Source organism: Ruditapes philippinarum, unplaced genomic scaffold (genome assembly GCF_026571515.1).
Source record: "Ruditapes philippinarum isolate M1 unplaced genomic scaffold, ASM2657151v2 ctg641_1_1_1_1, whole genome shotgun sequence".
NCBI lineage: Eukaryota > Metazoa > Mollusca > Bivalvia > Venerida > Veneridae > Ruditapes > Ruditapes philippinarum.
This window is the reverse complement of record NW_026858475.1, coordinates 270,311-295,142: the sequence shown is the minus strand read 5'-3', so window position 1 is coordinate 295,142 and position 24,832 is coordinate 270,311. Positions and strand designations below refer to the sequence as shown.

At 33.0% G+C, this 24,832-nt stretch overlaps 1 protein-coding gene across 1 annotated transcript in view; it reads right to left on the bottom strand.

Moving 5' to 3' along the window:
- The window catches only part of LOC132753279 (multiple PDZ domain protein-like), a 207,260-nt gene that overhangs the window by 94,664 nt on the left and 87,764 nt on the right, over positions 1 to 24,832 (bottom strand). Inside the window, exons 8-14 of the mRNA XM_060743733.1 lie at positions 22,490 to 22,610; positions 21,476 to 21,567; positions 20,191 to 20,326; positions 10,423 to 10,566; positions 3,719 to 3,798; positions 2,793 to 2,966; positions 1,863 to 2,234 (exon numbers count right to left, since the gene is read on the bottom strand). Of these exons, the coding sequence (XP_060599716.1) occupies positions 1,863 to 2,234; positions 2,793 to 2,966; positions 3,719 to 3,798; positions 10,423 to 10,566; positions 20,191 to 20,326; positions 21,476 to 21,567; positions 22,490 to 22,610 (1,119 nt within the window). The remainder of the gene's footprint in view (positions 1 to 1,862; positions 2,235 to 2,792; positions 2,967 to 3,718; positions 3,799 to 10,422; positions 10,567 to 20,190; positions 20,327 to 21,475; positions 21,568 to 22,489; positions 22,611 to 24,832) is intronic.

Here is a 24,832-nt window from a genome sequence, read left to right as displayed (position 1 = left end):
TCACGAAAGCTGATAGAATATATACATGTAGCTGGACTATATGTTTGGTGGTTAAATTTGTTTTCGCCTTAGAGTTTCCAAAAGAAATGCTCTTTAAACGCTGTTCCAGTCGGTTGAAAAAGACTTGTCATTTAGTATACTGTTCGCAGACACATTTTGAGAATAATGAATTTTGAAAACGTTGATAAAATTTTTGTGTGCTTATTTTATATCACTTTATATTTTTCAAGCGAAATACAGAGTATTTATAGTGAAATGGATGTGAAATTTAAATGGTTTGCGACATTAAAATAGTGTTCTTGATTTGACTGTTTTGGCACACGCTATTTGGCATTTCATTGTGACGTCAAGTAAACAACACTTTAAATGTCTGTACGAATTAAAGATATTGCTGTTCGAATTTATTTTCTTAGTTAGATTATTTTCTATCATTCTAGATAGTTTTCAGAACAAAATTCAACAAAAAGTTATTTTTATTTTTAAGATTATTTAAACAAAATGGTGCCGTCAATGTGTCTGATTGAAAATACAGAGGAAGGAAATAAGAATGGCGAGTGCATTGTTGTAGAATAACGCACGCTTCTGGCCTTCTTTATTTATATAGAAAAATTTCAGATAGTCTGTTAGAATGCCTTTTTTTCAAATGTGACAAAAATGTAATCTATAAAATGTTTTGCATAATATATATTAATTCTATTGATTTTTGCATTTGTAAAGGACAGCCTTGACTAGTCAATAATAATGCACTTCATGCATTCATCATTTAAAATGATCACATGACAAAACAATACAGAAGCTGCATTAATCTTCTATTTTGGTTTAAGTTTTCCCTGGATAATGTTGCTTTGATATGAAATTATTGAATAAATCCCTGTCCTGACAACTGATATAATTACACAATCAAATATATTTATCTTTGACAAGCATTTCCAGTCTGATCAATTAACTGTCAGCAGATTTCTAAAAAAATAAATTGATGATTTTCTTGCATGAGAATCTGGCATCATCTGGATAATCTTTGTAAGGCTAATAAAGAATAGGGTAACATTCTACATGTACATGTGCTACTGACTTAATTCATCTAATTAATTAATTGATGCCTGTATTTTTTACTTAGATAATGAAACTCAATTTTGATGATTCCTGTATACCCTCTTTAAACTTTGTTTGAGGTGGGGAGTGGGTGTATTAGTATTATGTAGTTATGTCGCTTTTTATTGTATTAGATTTTATAACATTACCAATATTTTGGTTATTCACATGTAGGCAGTTACCTGGTTAGTGTACCTGTATTAACCTGTTGTTATACAAATAATTGCCAACTGCTCCAACTTCTATTTGAACATTGGTTGCATACAAGTGACATTACATTAAGTTGTTGCAACCAAAATCATTACTGAACTAGAAATATGTCTATAGGACACACATCTGTCCACAATCCACAGTCTTGTCATTCTACAGACAGACAGTAGGATGGACAATAAAATTTTTATAATCCTCACCAATTTAAATGGAGCATTAAAAAATTCTACAAACCCATCATTCATCATTTCAAGGACAAGGCAGTCAGCACATAGAGTTTTATTCTAGAATTTCTAAATTTAATAAATGATTGTTGTATTGTTCTACAAGGTAAGCTGTTAGGCTGCTGCACAAACCTCCAATAAGCTACTTGAATAGAAAAACCTTTTCATATTAAACAAATTTTCCATCCATTTATTGCCATCTCATTATTATTTCAGACAATTGCCTATAATCTAAATGTTCTCAAAACTATATTTTTATTTCTTTCAATGCAACAAAAATTTCCTTTTCAATTACCAGAAAAGAAAACCATTTGACAACAAAGAGAGACAACTCACCTGATAATCCAGTATACTAAAACCAAGTCCTTTATCTCCCTTTCTCAGCTCAATCACTACCGGTTCATTGCTCCACATTGCTAATCCTGTCAACGGTTCCAAAGACCGTGACTTCTTACTTGATAAGTTTGTTTGAGCCACAGATTCTGATAAAGTATTATCTGATTTCGATTTAACAAGTCTTTCTGGAACACTTTCACTGACCCCGGAATTGAGAGGTGGAGTCTGGAATTGTTCACCGTCCTGCTCTGCATAGTTTTCGTTGGTAGAAGCATTTCTTCTTGCACAAACAAGACGCACATTTTGTGGAAGCTCTTTTAATATCCCAACCACTTCTTTATGATTTAATCCAAGAAGTCTCTTTCCATTTACCTGCAATGTGATTTATAACTTAAATATTTGACTTTTGTTTCAGTGCACTGACAGTTATTTTTTGATAAAGATTAGTGTACATTACAATCTTCTACTTTGTCTTATAAAGAAATAGCAATTTGTTTTAAAACATGAAATCATTAAGCTATAATATTGTTAAGAAAAACTGTGAGTATATGTAACAATTCTGAATGTTAATTTTGTCAAGAATTTCAAGATATTAAAGCACCATGAGATAGATATACTTGGACTGCCATCAGTTTATAGAAGTATTTACATCAAAATGTAACTCACTACAATGTTAAAGCAGAATCTATTGATGCTTGCAGACATCATGATCACAGTGGATCACTAAATCAGTTAGACATATTAAAGTTTATTCCATATGGTGAAAGGTGACATTTTAGCATTTAATCATTCAAGCGCCCTATCCGGTATATACAGGAATACAGTATTAAGTGTGGTGCGCCAACACTATTTTCAGTCTCAGTCTTTATATAGTCTGGTCAGACTACAATGATAAACAAGTTGATATAGATCACTAAGAGACCACCTTACCTCGAGTAGTTCATCACCACTGTGAAGTCTTCCGTTTACACCTACAGGACCATCTGGTAAGATTGCACGTATATAGTGATGAGGTCTAACTTCAACCCCATTCTCTACATCCACTGTACCTTCCAGACTTATACCTAATCCACCACCTTCTTTAAACTTAGACAACTGGGCAACCTGGTATACACACATACAACAATGAACATTTCATGTATTAATTGTTATGATTTTTTGGAAATGATTTTTTTATATTTCGTTTAATTATCCTTCAAAATGTTTGGTTTGAAAACAATAATTATTTATATTACACTTTTATTCAAAGATTATCATTCAGCAAATGTCATTTCACTGCATAGAGTTTTATTTGTAACATACTTTTAATATGATGAACTCTCACAATCTACTTGTTGGAAACAAAAGCCTCTATAATGCATATATTTTTTTATTTGAAAAAATGCAGCAGGAAAAATGTTAAAGTGATGGGTCTTGGTTAGTGACCAACAATTATAACCATGAAGACAAAGACATGTAAAGATTAAAGTTAAAACTTTCCACAGTTGTAAAGTCTTGCTCCAGAGTTCACAAATGAATATGGTTCATTACTAGATCATTATCATTAGTTATGGGTCTTTGACAGTAGCCTTCAATTATGACTCAAAAGAAATGTATAGAATTCCAAGTAAATTCCCCGATGGGCTACACAAAACCTTGACTAAGTGTTACATTGGTGTCATCATAAGTAGGATAGTCACATTATTCTTCATATAGCCAGGCTAATAATGTCTGTGTCAACTTTTAATTCTTATATCTAGTATTTTTATACCACAGACTTCCAACTATCAATTGCTAGCTTCAGCAATGTAATGCTATTATTGTAAAAGAAGTATGAGACAGCTATAACAAAGATTGAAGTATCATTAATTACGTACCACTACTTCAAACTCCTCACCAACAATTGGTTCCCAGCATGCTCTAATAGCTGCTTCAATATCAGCAGATAATTCACCATCTGAAAATGGAATAATTTCTGTCAAGTACATATCATTATGTTACCACTTCTTTAACCCCTCTATAACAAAGAACAATTTAAGCTACCTAGTGTTGTCACATTCAATTAAATGTTCCTGTCACACTTATTTCCTTCAATACAGGCAACATGCAATGCTAACAAATTAAATGCAAAAATACTGACACTCTATAATGTTGCCAGTTCAGTTTAGACCAGACTCTGTGTTGTTGCCAGTTCAGTTTTTGACCAGACTCTGTGTTGTTGCCAGTTCAGTTTTTGACCAGACTCTATATTGTTGCCAGCTCAGTTTTTGACCAGACTCTATATTGTTGCCAGCTCAGTTATAGACCATACTCTATATTGTTGCCAACTCAGTTTTAGATCAGACTCTGTGTTGTTGCCAACTCAGTTATAGACCAGACTCTGTATTGTTGCCAACACAGTTTTAGACCAGATTCAATATTGTTGCCAGGGCAATTTTAGACCAGATTCAATATTGTTGCCAGGGCAGTTTTATATCAGATTCTATATTGCTGCCAGGGCAGTTATGACTTTTTTGTTGCTGTCAGCAAGTTATTGGCCATTTCAAGTTCAAGAAAAATAACATTCAAATGCTATTCAAATGTTCAACTAATTGTGCTCATGACTTAACTTCTCCAATTTTTTTTTAATTTTAAAATCTTTTTGTCATAAGGAACAAAAACATATGTGCCTGAACTAGGTTTGACATTCATTGAAGTAAAACTCTCCATCATCGGAAAATTTAATAAAGAGCCATTCACACTGTCTTTTAATTTATCCTTCTTCCATTTGGTAATTGTTTTCTGCAAAATATTTGATTGGATCCACAGTAGTGCTGTGTAGCATTTCTGAAGGCAATCATTACATTAGCTGTATTTGTGAGTAGTCTAGAAAGATTTAAGAAATTTTTTGTTTTCTTCTGCCATGCCCTGACAACGGTTTCTCAAATGACAGAAATTTAAATTAAACCTGACTTTACAAATTTGCAAGGATGAAATTTTTTTTTAAAAAGAATAAGGTTTATTACGTGAGAGGAAATCTTAAAGAAACAATATAGCATGTGCAGATAAAATGATCGTAAAACGAAGAATAAACTATTCTCATTGCAAATATCAAATGTTTTCTTAGGTTTATCTAAAAATTACAATAGTTATATTGACAACAAGATATTATGGTTTGTGAAAGTCTATATCAATTCATGTTATAAATTGTTTTATTAAGAACATTTCTATCTTACCAAGGTTATCACTAAAGTATAAACCACATAATTTCATCTTCTCTGTTTTCAGCCTTTCTTTCAACATAATTTTAAACACTTTAAACTTATACGATTCACTAGAAAAACTATAACATTCCAACTCTTCATATCCTATTCTAAAGATTGTATATCCATTGAACACAATAAACTAGTGTATATAATATATGTATATATAATCAAACAACAAAATTTCTCCTTATAAACAGTGCAAGTGATCAGTAAATTGTGATCTGATTCCAAACCAATTGCTGACTTTCTCTGAGGGGATATTAATTAGTCTCTTAATGGATTAACTTCTGAATAAATTTTTCCTAATTACATGTAAAACAAGAGCTTTATACAGGGTTTCATACAAGACATGAGGTTTAATTATGTCTATAACAAGAGCATGGCACAAGAATCATAGGGAAAATGTACATTTACTTCTACCTTACATTACATTTTAACCATTAAATTGAACAGATAACTCTTCTTTTGTCTTGTTATATCCAGAGAAGTAGATTAACACTGAAACAACTACTTGGAAATTAAATGGTTAAAAATGCAACAGTTGTTGTTATTTTTTTTACAATGCTAAATGATGGATATTGTAAATTATTCAAACCATGATTCTTTCTGACAAATCTGCTAAAATTGACTTGTCATGTTAAAATCAGTCATAAATTTGGTAAAATATAAGCTAAAATATAACCATATGAAAGTGAAGATTGTCAACTAATTATCATTCATGTGAAAAACATTTAGAAGTTTGAAATCTTTTAGCCAAATATTTTTGGTTTTCATAACATAACATAACACATAACAAAAGAAGCAGTAAAATCACAAAAATGTTTTCAATTTATTTCAAAAAGGAGGTGCATATGGATTGTTAAATCTGGGTGCAAGAAAATAATAAAAAAAAAATTTAAGCAGCAGAGAAATTGCAAGTCTGGGAAAACTTGGTTATACATCCTAGAATGTTATATACCATAAAGAAAACTAGAGGGGAAGACAGGCACTTAGAGACAATTCTTAGACACATAAAGCTAAAAACAGATGAATAAATGTCATACAGGATTATACTGGGAAAGTTTAATTAAGATCAAATTGGAGATATAAGCTGAAAGAAAAACTTTGTCTTATTCCCTTAAGTTCTTGTCTTTCAAAGGTAGCATAAGCTATGAGACTGTCCTACAGTATATATCTGATCACATATTGTTTAAGTTTTACATCTTTAGCCATTATCAAAGACAATGAAATGCATAGTTTGAGTAGACACTTCCAACTTCACAAATTTGAGTGGCGGCATGGCCAAGTGGTTAACACATCAGACTAGTAATTTTATGATTGCTAGCCGCATGGGTTCAAACCTCATCAGTGGCAAGCCATTGTTATCATGAGCAAGAAACTTAACACTCATTGCTCAGTACTGGTTTGTTCCAGGAATGGATTCCAAAGTGTGTATGTAAGCTTAAAGCTTCCTACAAAATCAAACTAAAATAAATTCTGTACAAACCAAATTTAATCACTTCAAGACAAAAAAAACAACAACACAAAACAAGAAAATCATCATTTGTTCACATGATATGCTGATACCTCAGAGACACAACATGATGGTCCTCCCTCACTAAATACTTTTAAAGGCAAGGAACAGTCAAATGAATCTTAATTATATCATTATATTTTGAATTAGAAAAAAGATTAAATGTATTGTTACCACTCTATCCTGAATTGATAAAAAATTTAAGTGTGACCGAAATAGAAGCACTTCAGTGGGATATTTTTGGAAACAATTAAGTGACAACAAATTGAACAAAATTGCTAAATTAACCAAAAATGACAAAAACACTGCCATTTAACTTTCTTGCGATTTTTCACAAGGAAAAAAAAGAAAGACAAGTAAATTATGTAACAGAAAATTGTATTGAGGATGCATGGGAAAGGTTTGATAAATAGAAGTGTCATAATAGAGATGTTAGGAAATAGATCAAGACAAAACTCGGCTTTCTTTTCTCATTCATTTCAACCAAACTGAAAGCATTTGTATTAACGAACATGCTTACAGCTTGAGGCATAGAGGAAATTAAATGTAGACAAGCTTTCATCTGTATCCAGGTCAAAATACAGATTGTTTTTATACACAACATTACTTGAAACATTCAATAAAATATGGATTGTATCTAGGGATTTACGTCTTATCAATAGATGGCTAATGCACCTTTTATCTGCAGAAGCATGAGGTGCATTTATAACACAAGTCACACGGCAAAGAGATTTAATATTAGTTTGATTTCATCCATTAATGCATGTTTCCTTTTCTGTTTATGTATACCTACATGCACAATTTTTATACAAGAAATGTTTAATATAATAACATCAGTGAGTTGAGATTATGTTACATTTAACAGTAAAATGTTTCTAGTAACCACAATGAGGAGAAAATCTGTGTCTCATAAAAACAATTACTGTGAAAATCACACACTGTATTAATGTAAGGCAAGGCTATGTCTTAAACTATAGAATTAATTCTAAATAACCATTAACAATCTTTCAATAAAATTTCTAAGAATTTATCCAACCATTTCATAAAATCTTTGGCTATCTTGTTGCCATGGAAACTAAAACTTTTTAACAATGACCCTAATTTTAAGGAATCTGAAAGGAAGGCTACACAAAGAATATTCATGTTGAATTTGGTTAAATTGATCTATGATGAACTCAAAGATGCTGCATCATCAAGTTATAGATGTATGACGCTCATCATCAAGTATAGATGTATGATGCTGCATCATCAAGTTATAGATGTATGACGCTGCATCATCAAGTTATAGATGTATGACGCTGCATCATCAAGTATAGATGTATGACGCTGCATCATCAAGTTATAGATGTATGACGCTGCATCATCAAGTATAGATGTATGACGCTGCATCATCAAGTATAGATGTATGACGCTGCATCATCAAGTATAGATGTATGACGCTGCATCATCAAGTATAGATGTATGACGCTGCATCATCAAGTTATAGATGTATGACGCTCATCATCAAGTATAGATGTATGATGCTGCATCATCAAGTTATAGATGTATGACGCTGCATCATCAAGTTATAGATGTACATCAAGTTATAGATGTATGACGCTCATCATCAAGTATAGATGTATGACGCTGCATCATCAAGTTATAGATGTAGGACGCTGCATCATCAAGTTATAGATGTATGATGCTGCATCATCAAGTTATAGATGTATGACGTTGCATCATCAAGTTATAGATGTATGACGCTGCATCATCAAGTATAGATGTATGACGTTGCATCATCAAGTTATAGATGTATGACGCTGCATCATCAAGTTATAGATGTATGACGCTCATCATCAAGTTATAGATGTATGACGCTCATCATCAAGTATAGATGTATGACGCTGCATCATCAAGTTATAGATGTATGACGCTCATCATCAAGTTATAGATGTATGACGCTGCATCATCAAGTTATAGATGTATGACGCTCATCATCAAGTATAGATGTATGACGCTGCATCATCAAGTTATAGATGTATGACGCTCATCATCATGTTATAGATGTATGACGCTCATCATCAAGTATAGATGTATGACGCTGCATCATCAAGTTATAGATGTATGACGCTCATCATCAAGTTATAGATGTATGACGCTCATCATTCAAGTATAGATGTATGACGCTGCATCATCAAGTATAGATGTATGACGCTGCATCATCAAGTATAGATGTATGACGCTGCATCATCAAGTTATAGATGTATGACGCTGCATCATCAAGTTATAGATGTATGACGCTGCATCATCAAGTTATAGATGTATGACGCTCATCATCAAGTATAGATGTATGACGCTCATCATCAAGTTATAGATGTATGACGCTGCATCATCAAGTTATAGATGTATGACGCTCATCATCAAGTATAGATGTATGACGCTGCATCATCAAGTTATAGATGTATGACGCTCATCATCAAGTATAGATGTATGACGCTGCATCATCAAGTTATAGATGTATGACGCTCATCATCAAGTTATAGATGTATGACGCTGCATCATCAAGTTATAGATGTATGACGCTGCATCATCAAGTTATAGATGTATGACGCTGCATCATCAAGTTATAGATGTATGACGCTCATCATCAAGTATAGATGTATGACGCTCATCATCAAGTTATAGATGTATGACGCTGCATCATCAAGTTATAGATGTATGACGCTCATCATCAAGTATAGATGTATGACGCTGCATCATCAAGTTATAGATGTATGACGCTCATCATCAAGTATAGATGTATGACGCTGCATCATCAAGTTATAGATGTATGACGCTGCATCATCAAGTTATAGATGTATGACGCTGCATCATCAAGTTATAGATGTATGACGCTGCATCATCAAGTTATAGATGTAGGACGCTGCATCATCAAGTATAGATATATAACGCTGAAAACCTAACATCTCAACAAACACAGTTATTCCCGCTCTTTAATGAGCTGAAGAAACTGGTCTTAATGATAGTATTTGTGTTTTTATTGATAATTTACAAGAGCAAATTCTCATTACGTTTGTATATATGTACATGTATATACATTATATATATTTGCTAATGTAAGAGTTGGATGGTAACCCAGATTGGCTGCTGTTTTGGTTTAATTTGGGTTAAGTCACTAGGGTGTCCAATTCACAGCAATCAATTTAGTTGCCATTAGTTACCTAAAATAAATGAAGCTTCTAAATGAATGTGTCACTGCATGAACAAATGGGGTTGTTAATGTGACAGACAAAAGACTCTTGACACAAAAATTTACCTTTTTATATGTGGGACAAGTCTCCCAGTACTAATTGATATTTTGTTGCCAATTAAAGCCAACACTTAACTTTCTGACAAAGGGATAAGCATGTGATGATGAAATGTTGAGACATTTCTGGTTTACAATTCAACATTTCAGCATTTATGTAATTATATCATACCAAACTGTTAGTAAGGACAGATTTTTTTTAATTCTTCATATCTTTGTATTAATGCAGTTATAAGCACACATTTGAGAATAACATCTGACCCTCCATAAGCTATATAGCTAATAGTGGTGGCATGGCAGAGTGGTTAAAACATTCTTTGCCATGTGGGATCAAACAATGTAATAAAGAAATAAACACATTGGTCTGTGAGTAACAACAAAATATCACCCTTAGTAAGAATACTGTTACAGTATTTTCCTCAGAATGATATTTTAACTGTTACTCACAAACCTATGTGTTATTTATATAATGTTGTATTAAAACATCTGACCAGTTACAAATACTGCTATCATTGATATGTAAGATATATACTATACCTAGATCATCTTGCATGGGAGTAACAGAATCTTCATTATCAACAGACTGTTGGGTAGGCTGGGTGTTGAGTTCGTATCTTGGTGTAGCTATTGTTGTGGATTCAGTAGGCATAGCAGAGGGTGGTACATACATCTGGGGTTGAGCTGTAAATACAGAAATATATATGGTACATGCTGGGCTTTTTAAAATCTTATGTTTTCATTTTTAAGATTTTCTAAATGGGAAAAGGGTACTGCTACCATTTATTTTATACTGTACTGGCAAGAAATTAAAAAAATGTTATTTCTCCAGATAAATATATATACACTAAAGTGTCAGAATTAATAAACGGTTTAGATTCCAATAAGGTTACTTATATGAGGAAATCTATACACATTACACAATACTTATTCTGCAATATACCATAGTAATTTTATTGACACAGAAGATTAACTTGTCTCACATTGGAATTTCTCTGTTCTTATATAAATGGGATCATGCAAGCTAGTCAACCCAGGGGTATAAGTATGAAGTATATACTGAAGGCTTAATGGGAAATTGTAGTCGCATATTCTGTCAGTTTAATGTGTTATACTATTATTTCTCTATATCTTCAACTACAGCTAGAACATCAAGCAGCAATATTGCCTCTAAACATCTCTTTTCCAGTAATAAAAGGAGTTTTAGAATATTTATTTTCATGCCGTATTTATCTTTTCATAATAGGTCATAAGCAGAATTCAAAAGCAAGATTATAACCAGTTACTATGACAACCACAGATTTAATTTCAAATTTACATATTTAAGTATATTTTTTGTCTTCTTTGGGATTTTTTTCCTTCATTTACATCATCATTTTTTTTCACAAATGAACAGTAAAAACTGTTGTTAAAAAGATATTTTAGACACTGATGGTGACTTATTTAACAGCATTTTTGCATATCAATATCGATTCAATATAGTGATCATCTCTGTGAAATAGTTGTTAAATCCTTAACTTCAAGTAGCGAAGTTATGGGCCGGACACGATTTTGGTACAAGGTCACGCTGTGACCTTGACCTTCAAGGAAGCGACCCAAATGTTGCGCGCAACACATTGTCTCAATATGGTGATTATTTCTGTGAAATAGTTTTAAAATCTGACTTCAAATAACGAAGTTATGGGTCGGACACGATTTTGCTTCAAGGTCATGCTGTGACCTTGACCTTCAAGGTAGCGACCCGAATGTTGCGCGCGACAGTCGTCTTAATATGGTGATCATTTCTGTGAAATAGTTTTAAAATCCGACTTCAAATAACGAAGTAATGGGCCGGACACGATTTTGCTGCAAGGTCATGCTGTGACCTTGACCTTCAAGGTAGTGACCCAAATGACACGTCGTCTCAATATGGTGATCATTTCTGTGAAATAGTTTTAAAATACGACTTCAAATAACGAAGTTATGGGCCACACATGATTTTGCTGCAAGGTCATGCTGTGACCTTGACCTTCAAGGTAGCAACCCAAATGTTGCGCATGACACATCATCTCAATATGGTGATCATTTCTGTGAAATAGTTTTAAAATCTGACTTCAAATAACGAAGTTATGGGTCGGACACGATTTTGCTTCAAGGTCATGCTGTGACCTTGACCTTCAAGGTAGCGACCCAAATGTTGCGCCCGACAGTCGTCTTAATATGGTGATCATTTCTGTGAAATAGTTTTAAAATCCGACTTCAAATAAAGAAGTTATGGGCCGGACACGATTTTGCTGCAAGGTCATGCTGTGACCTTGACCTTCAAGGTAGTGACCCAAATGACACGTCGTCTCAATATATGGTGATCATTTCTGTGAAATAGTTTTAAAATCCGACTTCAAATAACAAAGTTATGGGCCGGACACGAATTCAGGACCTACATACGTATGTACGGAAGGACTGACAGACTGACGGACGGACAACCCGACGACTATATGCTCCCCCGAAATTTTTCTGGGAGCATAATCAAGTTACGACAATCTAAGCAAAATTCAATATTCCACATTGATGGTTAACATCATTTATAGGTCAAGGTCATATATGTATTGCTTGAATTTCAATGAAGGTCAATATCTTTAATGAGTCAAGGTCAAATTGAGTTTGATCTTCTCCAATAAATTGTCTGTAAGGTCGTTGTGCTCACATATGAAGGAAGTCCAGCCAATTACAGCAAAAATGATGCAAATCCATAATTTGACCTTTAAAGTCAAAGTCATGCATGAGTGAAGGTCATAATCAATTTTGACTACTTAGTCTTGTCCAAAGGATTGTTGTATCCAAGTATGACGACAATCCATTAAAAAAAAACCCATATAGCTAATTATAGCAAAATGAAGCAAAATTCTCAGATTTGCTGGATAAGATTAACAATTGACTTATTTAACCTCTAGTACATGCTTAAGGTACATATAGCTATATTTCATATTAAAAGTAAGTACATTTCATACTTCAAGCAATCTTGAATCTCATATTTCTGCTTTTCTGTCAAAAACACTGAGTGTAATAAGTTGTACTTTAAGATAGACTTTCCTCAGAATATATCTTCCGGTTATGTTGCTATAGCTATAATACTGGAGAAAAATCACCTTACATCATGATCTTGTGAAAGTTGTGTAAACTATCTACTCAAGATAAATGATCACTAAATCGCTTTTAAAACATCAAGACAATTTGCTTTGTAAAGTGTGATCGATACACAGTGCATGTCAAAAATCATCAGACATTAAGATGTCTCAGTTTGATTTATACACTACAATCATTGAAGTACCTCTTCAATATAATCAACCATTCTGAAGACAAAATCACTACAGAATGAAGGAAATTATCCCTTAAAGTGGACCACTTTCAGATAATGCACATCTCTCAACAAAAAAATTATCAATTTTAAAAGCATGTTAGAAGTTATGTTCACTATGTTAATACTCTTTACCTGAACTTGTGTTTTGTTTGTATAATAATGTTTTGAGACTGTTATTTTGTCATCAAGTATGCTGCACTTTCCTAATAACAAACTTATTACATTGTCTTTTCAAGAGTTTTGTTCATGATTCTCTCAACAAATTGATTGAATGAACATGTTAAAATGATATAGAGCTATATTTAATGAAATAGTTTTATAAAATTCACAAACAGTAGAACTTATAATGTTGCTTCCATACTTCTATTGTAGATTCTTGAAATAGTTGCATGAAACAATGTCTCTGTTATTTAACACATATGAATATTGTACAAGAACAGAATAAAATATTCCTGAACAAAATATTATTTTGTCATTTTAAGTATGATATTAACTATTTAGAGCCCCATTCTCTCTAAAGACACTGTACAAACATTATACTTCTTTTGAGTATTTTGGAATTATTCTTTTTCAAAATACTTGCAGCAGAAATATAGCTTTATACACTTGCAATATTAACAAAAACAAAAATCGGAATAAAATCAGATGTTTTTATGTTTAACACATAAAGCATAGCATTATTTAGAAAACTGACTTTAAATCCGATTGGATTTCTGAAAAAAAAAGGCTACATATTATACAATTGTAAAATAATAATATAACAATATAATGGGTTTTAACCTTTGTTTTGCCTTTTATAAACGATCATTTCAAACCTATATTAAAAGTGTATAGCTGGGCAAGACTGTAATATGTACATCCTTATAGCCTGACAAGATGATATTTAAATCAAACAGTTGTTAAAACAAATGAACTGAGAAGCCCTGGGAGTACACAAATTCAGCAAGTAGAATGACCTTTGTACTTTTATCCTCGTCACTGTGATATTCTACAATACTGAGAGAGATATATACATATATATAAATTGGAAGAGTTTACACATGCTAATATAATGAGCCTGAATAATCACCATCACTGAAATTCTTGTCAAATAATGGATTTTCTACATGAACTGTTCCTATACCAAACACATTTAACAAACTAATGACAAAACCATGTTCTACACGGGTAAGTCATCCAGTCAACTATCTCTAATACAGCAATTTATCTGTATTTATTCCACCAAAATGATTTAAACAAGGAGAAAGGTTATGCTTAAGGCTTCAGCTGCCGATGATTTCTTTGAATGAAAACTTTCCACAAATGTTAATCGCAGCTCATGTAATAAAGAAACACATTTAGAATTTTCTATTTAATTATTAAGAAAATAAACCTTGCTTAAGCATTACGACCATCTCTGCTGTATTTCAATAGACCAAATATAACTGCAAGGTTTTAATATGATAACTAAACTATCAGGACTTCATTATATTGAGCATATAAAATAGAAGAGAAACTTTTATTACATCAACAGTACATGGTGTAATAAGTATACTATAGGGAAACTGCATCAGTAAACAGGAACGTGATAAAACTATACATAGAAATTCCCTTCGGAGACACTACCTTCTCTATAAACTGCTCTTCTATAGATACAGACTCAATACAAATAATTAAAGGTGACCAGTTCGACACATCATACTGTTTTTATTGCTAGATTTCCCCTTCCTTCTCTACAAAATGAGACACCACTTGGGTGTTGTTTCTTGATGACACACAACGTTTTTCTGCCAGCAAATACATACGGTTACATAGTAAAGTGAAGGAGAGATAAATTACAGACACAAATAAAAACCATTTAAAACCTTTTACAAATGTCAATTCACTTAGAGCACTTAAAAGCAGGAACACTTGTATTTTCCTCAAATTTCTTGCAAACTATGATATAAGGGAGGTAATTAGAGCAGTAATAAATATATGTCTAGATTATTTTTTGAAATGACATGAACCAATTAAAATTGCCAAAACCAAAATGTGGGCATGGTTAATTTGTCATCACTGGAAGAATGTTGGGTGTGGTTGAATAGAAACAATGTTCACAAGGTGGATGTCTCAATAAGATTTGTTTGTTTGTTTGTTTCATTTTACGCCTTTTCCCAACAGTATTTCAGTCATATAGGTGGGTAGTTTCCTAAACATCGTTCCTGGAGAGTTACACCAGTACTAGACTACCTTTCTCCGCGCTAAACTACCAAATCCCGGGGATCGAACCCACGCCAGAGAGGTAACTGGATTAGAAGTAATCGACTCTAACCCCTCGACCACGGAGGCGACTCAATCTTAATTAAATAGTATTTTGGATGTGACCTGAGTTTAATTGAAGTTTCATGCTGGCACTTTACTCTTTAATATTATTGAAGCAATCCTCATTAACTGGTTATAATAAAACAATTACATCTGACATAAATGACCTTTTTTAACATATATTATTTTATATATTCATGTATATGTTTCTGTAAAAAAAAAATTTTTTAAACAAGATAAGCAATGAAACCTGTAGATAATAATTATGCCTATGTCTCATTTTCACTAACATAAAATGAAGATTTTAAGATTAAAAGCCATTTCAAGAAAGCTCTTAAGTCAATAGTGAACATGATATTTATGTTCTAAAAACATTACAATAACAGGGGTCTTTAAAAATTTTTTTAGTCAAATACGCAGGTGCTAAACAGTCATATATTTTCTATTTCAGAAAGATACCCAATATGTCTATATAGTACAAGTTAAAATAACTACAGTACTATAATTAGCTGGCTTATAGCTTTCTTCTTCAATAAATTTAGAAGCTGCTCTGTACAAGAGAAATCAGGAGATTAATGTAATTATAGAATCAGATTATATAAGTAAACTAATTTATCATTTGACCTCTGACACACCACTAACCAAGTTTCCTGGAATTCATTTAAGATATTATAAAGACAGCTATGGTCTAGTGGCTCACATTAAAGTAAGCTTTTTAAGTAAAGACATGAATTCTTTCGAATATTATACTTTTGAAACTAAACCAACAATTGTTTATTTGAAAAGAATTTAAGATAATATGAAATCTATATATACAACACAATATTAAAGCAGCATGGCTCCAGATTATTACTATCTCTTCTATTTCCATGAAAACTATGAAAATGTATTAAAAAGTAAAATATAGTGAAGTGAAAAAAGAAATATTTCACAAATTGAAAATGACATTAAATCTAAAACCCTTGATGCATTAGTATCCGCAGTAGAAATATGGTGAAATACATGCTGCAAAATCGGTTATTAATCTCACATAGCATGAGAATAATTACTTTTATCTTGAATCATTTTACTTTTCTTAAAATCTCAAAACATTTTTCTCAAGTTTGAATTTCTTGTCATATTTTAGCTAATCTGGAGTCATGCAGCTTAAAAATTTAATACAAGAAAACAACCTAAAGTGAACCATACTTTCTGTAAAATTAGCCTCTCATTTTAAGACAGCAAGTGTAGAAATGGATTGTTACACTCAATTCCGCTGATATCATCTCATTGTCAATGAAAACAAAATTGATTCTATATTTGTCTCTCGAAAACTAGGTATGAATACCAAGTACAGGATTTAACCAGATAGCAATCCTTACTGATGAAACATTCCTGCTTATTGCAGATAATGTTTTTACACTGAATTATTATTTGGCCTTTTGAAGTTTTATCCATATAAGGAATTAAATTTTGTTTGTTTTGAAGCATCATTTCTCTAAGTCGAGTTATTAACCCTTAGTATATCCCACAGCAAAACACAAAGCGCCCAGAGTGGTTGTCTTTAAAAGTTGATTTTTTTAATGGACATGTCCTTCTTTGAATTAAAAACACGGTCAATTATTAAATTTCAATATCAATAAATTAATATTGTGCCATCAACAATCACAATGTGAATGCTAAAAAAATTAAATGAAGGAAAACAATAAAATAGGAAACATTTTTCTTCACCTCAGTTTATTTTCCAGCATAAACATTTTAAAGAATGATTTCAAACATTATAAAACAAAACTTAACATGTTAATTTTATAGTGTCAAATCATTTCATTAAATTTCATTACTGCAGTCTAAAACTAAAACTTTTTTTGAAAGAAATGCACATTTTCATTTTTGCAAAATAAGAAGCCCATTCTATAGGTTATCAGTGCCATTTTGTCATAGATTTTAGCTAAATTCTCTTTCTAAAATATCATTAAATTTGAGATCATGAAATTTCCTCTGTGGATTTGATAAAAATGAGATATTTGTGTCGATGCAAATCAAATAATGGATTTTAATCACTTGGGAATTAATAGATGTTTATTTCAATTTGTTGATGGTTTCCTCTAATGTGTGTACAAGAGGATTTTATAAATGTGTATACAACAGTTTAACTATTGTTCTCAGCCATAAAACTTACACGTTATAATTCATGAAATAAAAAAGAAAAGAATTGAAAATACAAAACATGTTTAAACATCTAAGATTACATTGTATCATTGTCTGAGACCAATCTTGGCGTCTTTGTTCACTGATGTTGTATCCTTGGTAACTTATCAATTCAGTTAAACAAATTTAATTCACACAGGCAAATTTCTTTAAAACTAAATAATGGTCTTGACCTTGGAAATATTTGTGTTTGCCTATCATACTTCCAGCATCAAGTCAATATTATACACTACATTCAAAACTAACCAGAGTAACCAAATGTACTGAACGACTACTTTAAAGACCCCCCTCTGCTTCAATTCATTTGCTCTCTATATCTTAAATGTCTTAACCAGCTTCTCAACATGACCTATAATCAATCCTCGTATTCGGATCTGTTTTTCATCAATTGGCCAGTTTTACATGCAAAGTTTTTGTGTTTTTTAAAGAATTCCCCTCATGCAAACAGAAGTGTTCACAATAAATACACAATGCATATGTGTAACATATTCTAATTACAGAACATTTTCCTAGCAAAATGCATATGTTTAACATATTCTAATTACAGAACATTTTCTTAGTAAAAACGTGACAGCAGATCTACTTTGGATAATGCCGGGTAATCAAATAAAGGGTTGTCAAATAACCGGGGTCAGATTGTATGGACCAATGGAGATATCAAGAGTAATTTTTGTTTTTATTTATTCAACGTTGTTTATTATACATTGTCTTAACAGACTGTAACATTTGTGGTGTTAACCTTCCCTGGTCATTAATACAGTTTTTACTGTATGTTCATTTCTGTCTATAACACAACCTTAATTTTGTTCATTCTTGTGTATTTCACAGACAAAATTATGGTTGTTTCTGTCTAATGCCAAGCTATGTTCCTACAATCTAATGCATTACACTGTCTAAATTATATTTATGACTGTCTATAACACAGTCAAATATATAACAAAGATTTCCTACTCTTTTCTCCTGTATCAATCTCATGAAAAACAAAATCATTTCAACAAAGCAGATACCAAAAAACATGGAAGGTTTTTCTGTTATGTTCTGGAATCTCATCAAAACTGTTTCCTATAATTCTCCTGTAACTTAATTATCATGACAGGAAATTTCTTAACAAGAAAACCATTCTTTCACCATGACAGGCATACCCTGCTTGTTTTTGTCTTCAATCCTTTCTAGTCATTATATTAATTTATAAGAAATAAAACCTTCATTTATAAACCATACATCCGTTAAGATGCATATCTTACTGTAAGTTTACTACAATACAAGAATACACTCCTTATAATCTAATCTATCTGATTTCCCAATTACATGAACTAAATCAATTACCTCAGACAGTAAATGCATTTGTAAGATGACACCATTATTTGTCATTAATAATTGATCATGCCAGTGGATTAAGAAAATTCCAGCGTTCAATATAATCACAGGACATTATTCTGTTCCTGGCGTAAGCTACAAAGAACTAAATAAATTGCTGATCTATAATTAAATGGTAACTCTGGTATTATAACATGTCCTTTAAGCTATCAATAACCATGGCAGTCCCTGAACAATCAATATCCATAGTTGTCCCTGAATGGTCAATGTCCATGGTTGTCCCTGAAATACCCATGTCAATGGTAGTCCTTAAACTGTCAATGTCCATGGTAGTCCCTATACTGTCAATGTCCACAGTATTCGTTGAACTCTCAATGTCCATGGCAGTCCCTGAATGATCCATGTTCATGGCAGTCCTTGAGCTCTTAAAATCCCTAAACAATCAATATCCACAGTAGTCCCTGAACGGTAGTCCCTTAACTATCAACACAGAGATTTGTTGGATTACCTTTAAAAGCATATCTTATTACATATAAGTAATAATTTGTCTTTGCATCAAAAACACATAGTCCCTGGATGAATGTCAGGTTGTCCCTGAACTATGAATGTCAGTGGTTTGTCCCTGAACTATGAATGTCCATGGTTTGTCCCTGAACTATGAATGTCAGTGGTTAGTCCCTGAACTATGAATGTCCATGGTTTGTCCCCTGAACTATGAATGTCCATGGTAAGTCCCTGATGAATGTCCATGGTTGTCCCTGAACTATGAATGTCCATGGTAGTCCCTGATGAATGTCCATGGTTGTCCCTGAACTATGAATGTCAGTGGTTGTCCCTGAACTATGAATGTCCATGGTTGTCCCTGAACTATGAATGTCAGTGGTAGTCCCTGAACTATGAATGTCCATGGTAGTCCCTGATGAATGTCCATGGTTGTCCCTGAACTATGAATGTCCATGGTTGTCCCTGAACTATCAACACAGAGATTTGTTGGATTACCTTAGAAAGTGTATCTTATTACATGTAAGTAATTATATGCCTTTGCATCAAAAACACACAATTATCAAGTTGTGTATTAAATTAATTACATATACTACCTTTGATCACATTCAGCAAAAACATGTACATTACTAAAAGAGTCTAACCAATTTTCTTTCCATCACAATATATCAATATTGACATACCTAAATACTGCTGCAGCTTTTCAAACTTGGCACCATGTTGGTATCTAGCAAGTTTAAGATGGACAACTTGACCAGTGTTGCGTAATACTTCAACAGCATCATGGTTACTGAAACCTTGTAATGGTCGCCCATCAACCTAGTAATGTAAACATCAGTTAATACCATATATATATATGATAACAATAATAATAATAATGAACATGATAATGATAATGACAATGACAATAATAATGACAACAATTACAATTGTAAAATGAAAGAAACTAAGACATGAAAAACAACCATGAACACCAGCCAATCATTCTCATGTTTGTAACATGTAGTTATTGAATCACTTTTAATCTGGGATTTAAATTTATTGAGTGATAATTTGTTTGTTTGTTTGATTGGGTTTTAAGTAACACCAACACAGTATAATCATATGGTGATGTTCCAGCTTTACTGGTGGATGAAGACCTCAGGTGCCCTTCCGTGCATTATTTCAAGCACGAACGGGCACCTGAGTAGAACCACCGACGTTCCGTAAGCTGGCTGGATAGCTTCCTCACATGAAAGAATCCAAAGTTCCTCTCAGGATTCTAACTAACAGCGGCAAGGGTTAAGTGGTTTGAAGTATACAACCTTAACCACTCAGCTATGGACGTCCTTATTAAAAGATAACAGCATTGCATTTATTCTCCGGTAAAAATCTTTTAAATTATCTCTTTACTCTTGCCAATGATCGCAAAATTTTGCCTTAAACTGAGGGCATAGTTTTTAATGACACTGGTGAGCAAATTCGATATACATTTCATCATTATAATAGAGGACTACTTCAGCTTTTCTTGATAAGAGTCTTTGTGAGAGCAAGTCCTTCCTATATTTACTGTTATCTTGGAAGTCAAGAAACATATTCAGCATGTCACCACAAGAATTGTTTCAAAATGCTGTCCATAATTTGTTTGAACATGAATATACAATGTTTTACCCCACAAAGATTTCACAATACTTAGAATAACCATAGCAATTAATAACATGATTTTCTGCACTTTTCAACCTGTCAATCTTTTTGAGAAATATTTTAATTATTCTGTCCTACAACACTAATTCTAAAGTGCTCCTATTATATCACACTCTACAATATGTCTACTTCTGTTTTCCTGTTTTAATGCAATAATTACCAATTTAGGACAACTTTAAACCTTGAATTCTTAACAATCAATAATGACTGAACTAATCAAAAACCTAAACTGACTCCGTATCTCTCTCACTTATAGAGGAGACACATGTATCTTATATAAATTACCTCAATAATTTGATCGTTGACTTGAATCTGTCCATCTTGTGATGCTGCACTACCTGGAGTAATACTCTTAACAAATATACCACATAAATCATCTGAAAAACAACATCATATACACATGTTGACCAGTAACATTGTGAAAATGTCAAGTGAAAATCAAATATGTTAAAATCATACAAAAGAATTTCTGAAAATATTGCACAAAATTCCTTCTTTCTGCATGCCAACCTGTTTTTAAGATGGAGAAAAATAACTGTTTCCATTTTTCATGAAAATGTAGATGTAATAAATTATTCAACTTTTATTAAAGATTTTCATTTAACTAAAATTCAAAAGAATAATTAATTTAAAATTGTTTAAGAGTTGTTTAAATGCAATAACATATCATTGATACATTGCTCTTATTGCAGGCGGTAAAAATTCAAGCTTTACTAAGAGATGCATCATGAACACTGCATTTTTTAAATAATTTTACTAGGTCTGTGACATTTTGTTCATGGTATAAAATACAGTAGTCTGGTCCCTTTGGTCTAGACTAGGAATGATGGCTCTATAGACAACATAACATCAGCTAGAAAAATAAACTATCCAATTAAGACCAGAATATACGTTAACAATGGACTTAATACCCATGTATACATCAAATCGTATACCTCTCATCAATTCTTTCCCTGGCAGATATAGTCTTATCAATCACATTGTTTCCAGGAAACCAAATAAATGTTTATGTGGGTTAGAGGAAGAAGAAAACATATAAATGTTTGAGATTGAAATACTTGCAGTCAGTTATATATTTTAACAATATAGCACAATACTAATTGCCATGATCTATGATAGAAGTGCATGTACATGTATGTTTGATATTTTAACTTTGACTCACAATCAGTAGGATATTATGATGTTTGAGCACAACACTAGTTGCAATGCTTGCAGTCAGTTCACAATTTTGATTTTTCAGCACAAAACTGTCAAATCTAGATGAATTTGAAGAACAGTTAATAACAAAATAATTTATACCTGGGTTGTTGTCCCTGCCCACATATCCAGCTATGGTTATACCAAGCCCTTGTGACGAGTCTTTCAGAAGATTGACATCAAAATAGTCTACTTCTGGTGGTAGCTCTTCATTATATGGAGGCTAAAAATAGTAACACAAACATATTACACAAACATAGAAACAACATCGCTTGTTCCTATTTTCCTTGCTCATCCATTTTAATCAAGCCTCAAATTAATACTGTCATTAAACTGTGTGCTTCCTGACAGTTTATGTACCTAATATTTTATTCACTTTTCACCATTTTTTTGTGACCTTCTCATTATACTGACATTTAATTTCAAACAAAAATCTTAATTGCTTTTGCTAAATCCCTCACAGAATTTGTTTTCCCATTATAAGCACTAAGTTTTAAACAAGAGTATCATTTAGTGACAAAATATGCACATCACAAATGCTCAGTCTCATGATTTTTAAATCCCATCATTATGATGATTAAACTAGAAATGTGTCCATAGGACACGGATGCCCCCACACGCCACTGTTCTGTCAATCTTATGACTCTAGGTCAAATATTTTTTGGACTTCATATGCCACAAGTTGAAAACTAAAAATCAACAATTGCCATACTTCTGTTAAATTTGGTCGCAGCAAAAATTCCTTCCTTTACTACCATCTACACATTAAGGTTGTTCATCCCTGGAAGTTTAAGCAAAATCTGCCATCCGGTTTAAAAGGAGTTGCGTTCACAAAATTTCTACATAGTATATAGTGAAAAATTCAACAAAGGGCCATAATTCTATTAAATTTGGTTGCAGCCAAAATTCCTTCCTTTACTACCATCTACACATTAAGGTTATTTATCCCTGGAAGTTTAAGCAAAATATGCAATCCGGTTTAAGAGGAGTTGCGTTCACAAAATTTCTACATAGTATACATGTATAGTGAAAAAATCAACAATGGGCCATAATTCTATTAAATTTGGTCGCAGCGAAAATTCCTTCCTTTACTACCATCTACACATTAAGGTTATTTATCCCTGGAAGTTTAAGCAAAATCTGCCATCTGGTTTAAGAGGAGTTGCGTTCACAAAATTTCTACATAGTATATAGTGAAAAAATCAACAAAGGGCCATAATTCTGTTAAATTTGGTCGCAGCAAAAATTCCTTCCTTTACTACCATCTACACATTAAGGTTGTTCATCCCTGGAAGTTTAAGCAAAATCTGCCATCTGGTTTAAGAGGAGTTGTGTAAACAAGATTTCGGGACGTACGGACGGATGTACGGCCGGACGTACGTATGGACGGACGGACAAGTGCAACGCTATATGCTCCCACTTTGTGGAGGCATAACAATCAATACTAACATACTGTACTTATCTGACCTTAGCCAAAGGAACCTACATTTTGCTAGTGACACACTGCTTTATAATAGTGAACAATTGTGCCAAGTTATATTAAACCCCTGTCACACTAGGACGGCGTTCTCACGGCGTCCAAAAAAAATTCAGAACGCCAAGGTGAGCGCAGTAAGATCGCAAACATTGCCACTGCATCGCCGTAGCATCGTAGTGGCATAGCATAGAACGCCGACCAAAGGCGCGCATTTTGAACATGCTCAAAACAAACGCCGTCACTCGGCGTTCTAAAATGAGCGCAGTAGCATCGCAGTAAGGACGCCGTAGCAACTCAGTAGCATCTCCTACAACGCAACAGGAGCGCCGCGAAAGCGCAAAAGGAACGCCGAATCAACTCCGTGGTTATCCACGGCGCTTGTACGGAGATTGTGCGACGTCTTTACCGCGCTTAAACTGTGTGTGCACGGCGCTTTTACGGAGCTTTACGATTTAGACGCAGTGTGAGCGCTGCGAGAGCGTCGTATGAGCGCAGTAAATGCGCAGTGAAAGTGCAAAGAACGTCATAGAAGCGTTGTCCGAACGTAGACAATCGCCAACTAAAACGCCGTTGAAGCTCCGTAGCATCGCCATGAAGACGCCGTGAAGTCTTCATGACATCAACAATATCACATTTTTTATTGCGATCTCGCGGCGTTTTGTTAAATTTAACAACGCCGTGCAAACGCAGTGAAAGCGCATTCTAGTGTGACAGGGCCTTTACTTACAAGTCTGTAGTTATATTATTAACAAGTCTGTCAAGGCTTATAGTAGTTTAAGTATGACCTTTGACTTGGTTCCTAGGCATGAAACAATGGCTCATACTTAAATCCCCCCAAGCATGTAGAAGATTTGCTCTGAACAAAACAAAATACTGCCTGGATTATGGCTGCCTTTTTCAATGATAAAAAGAACAATCAGCAACCATTGGTACTAAAAAAATCTTCTTTATAAAATACTGGTTGCATT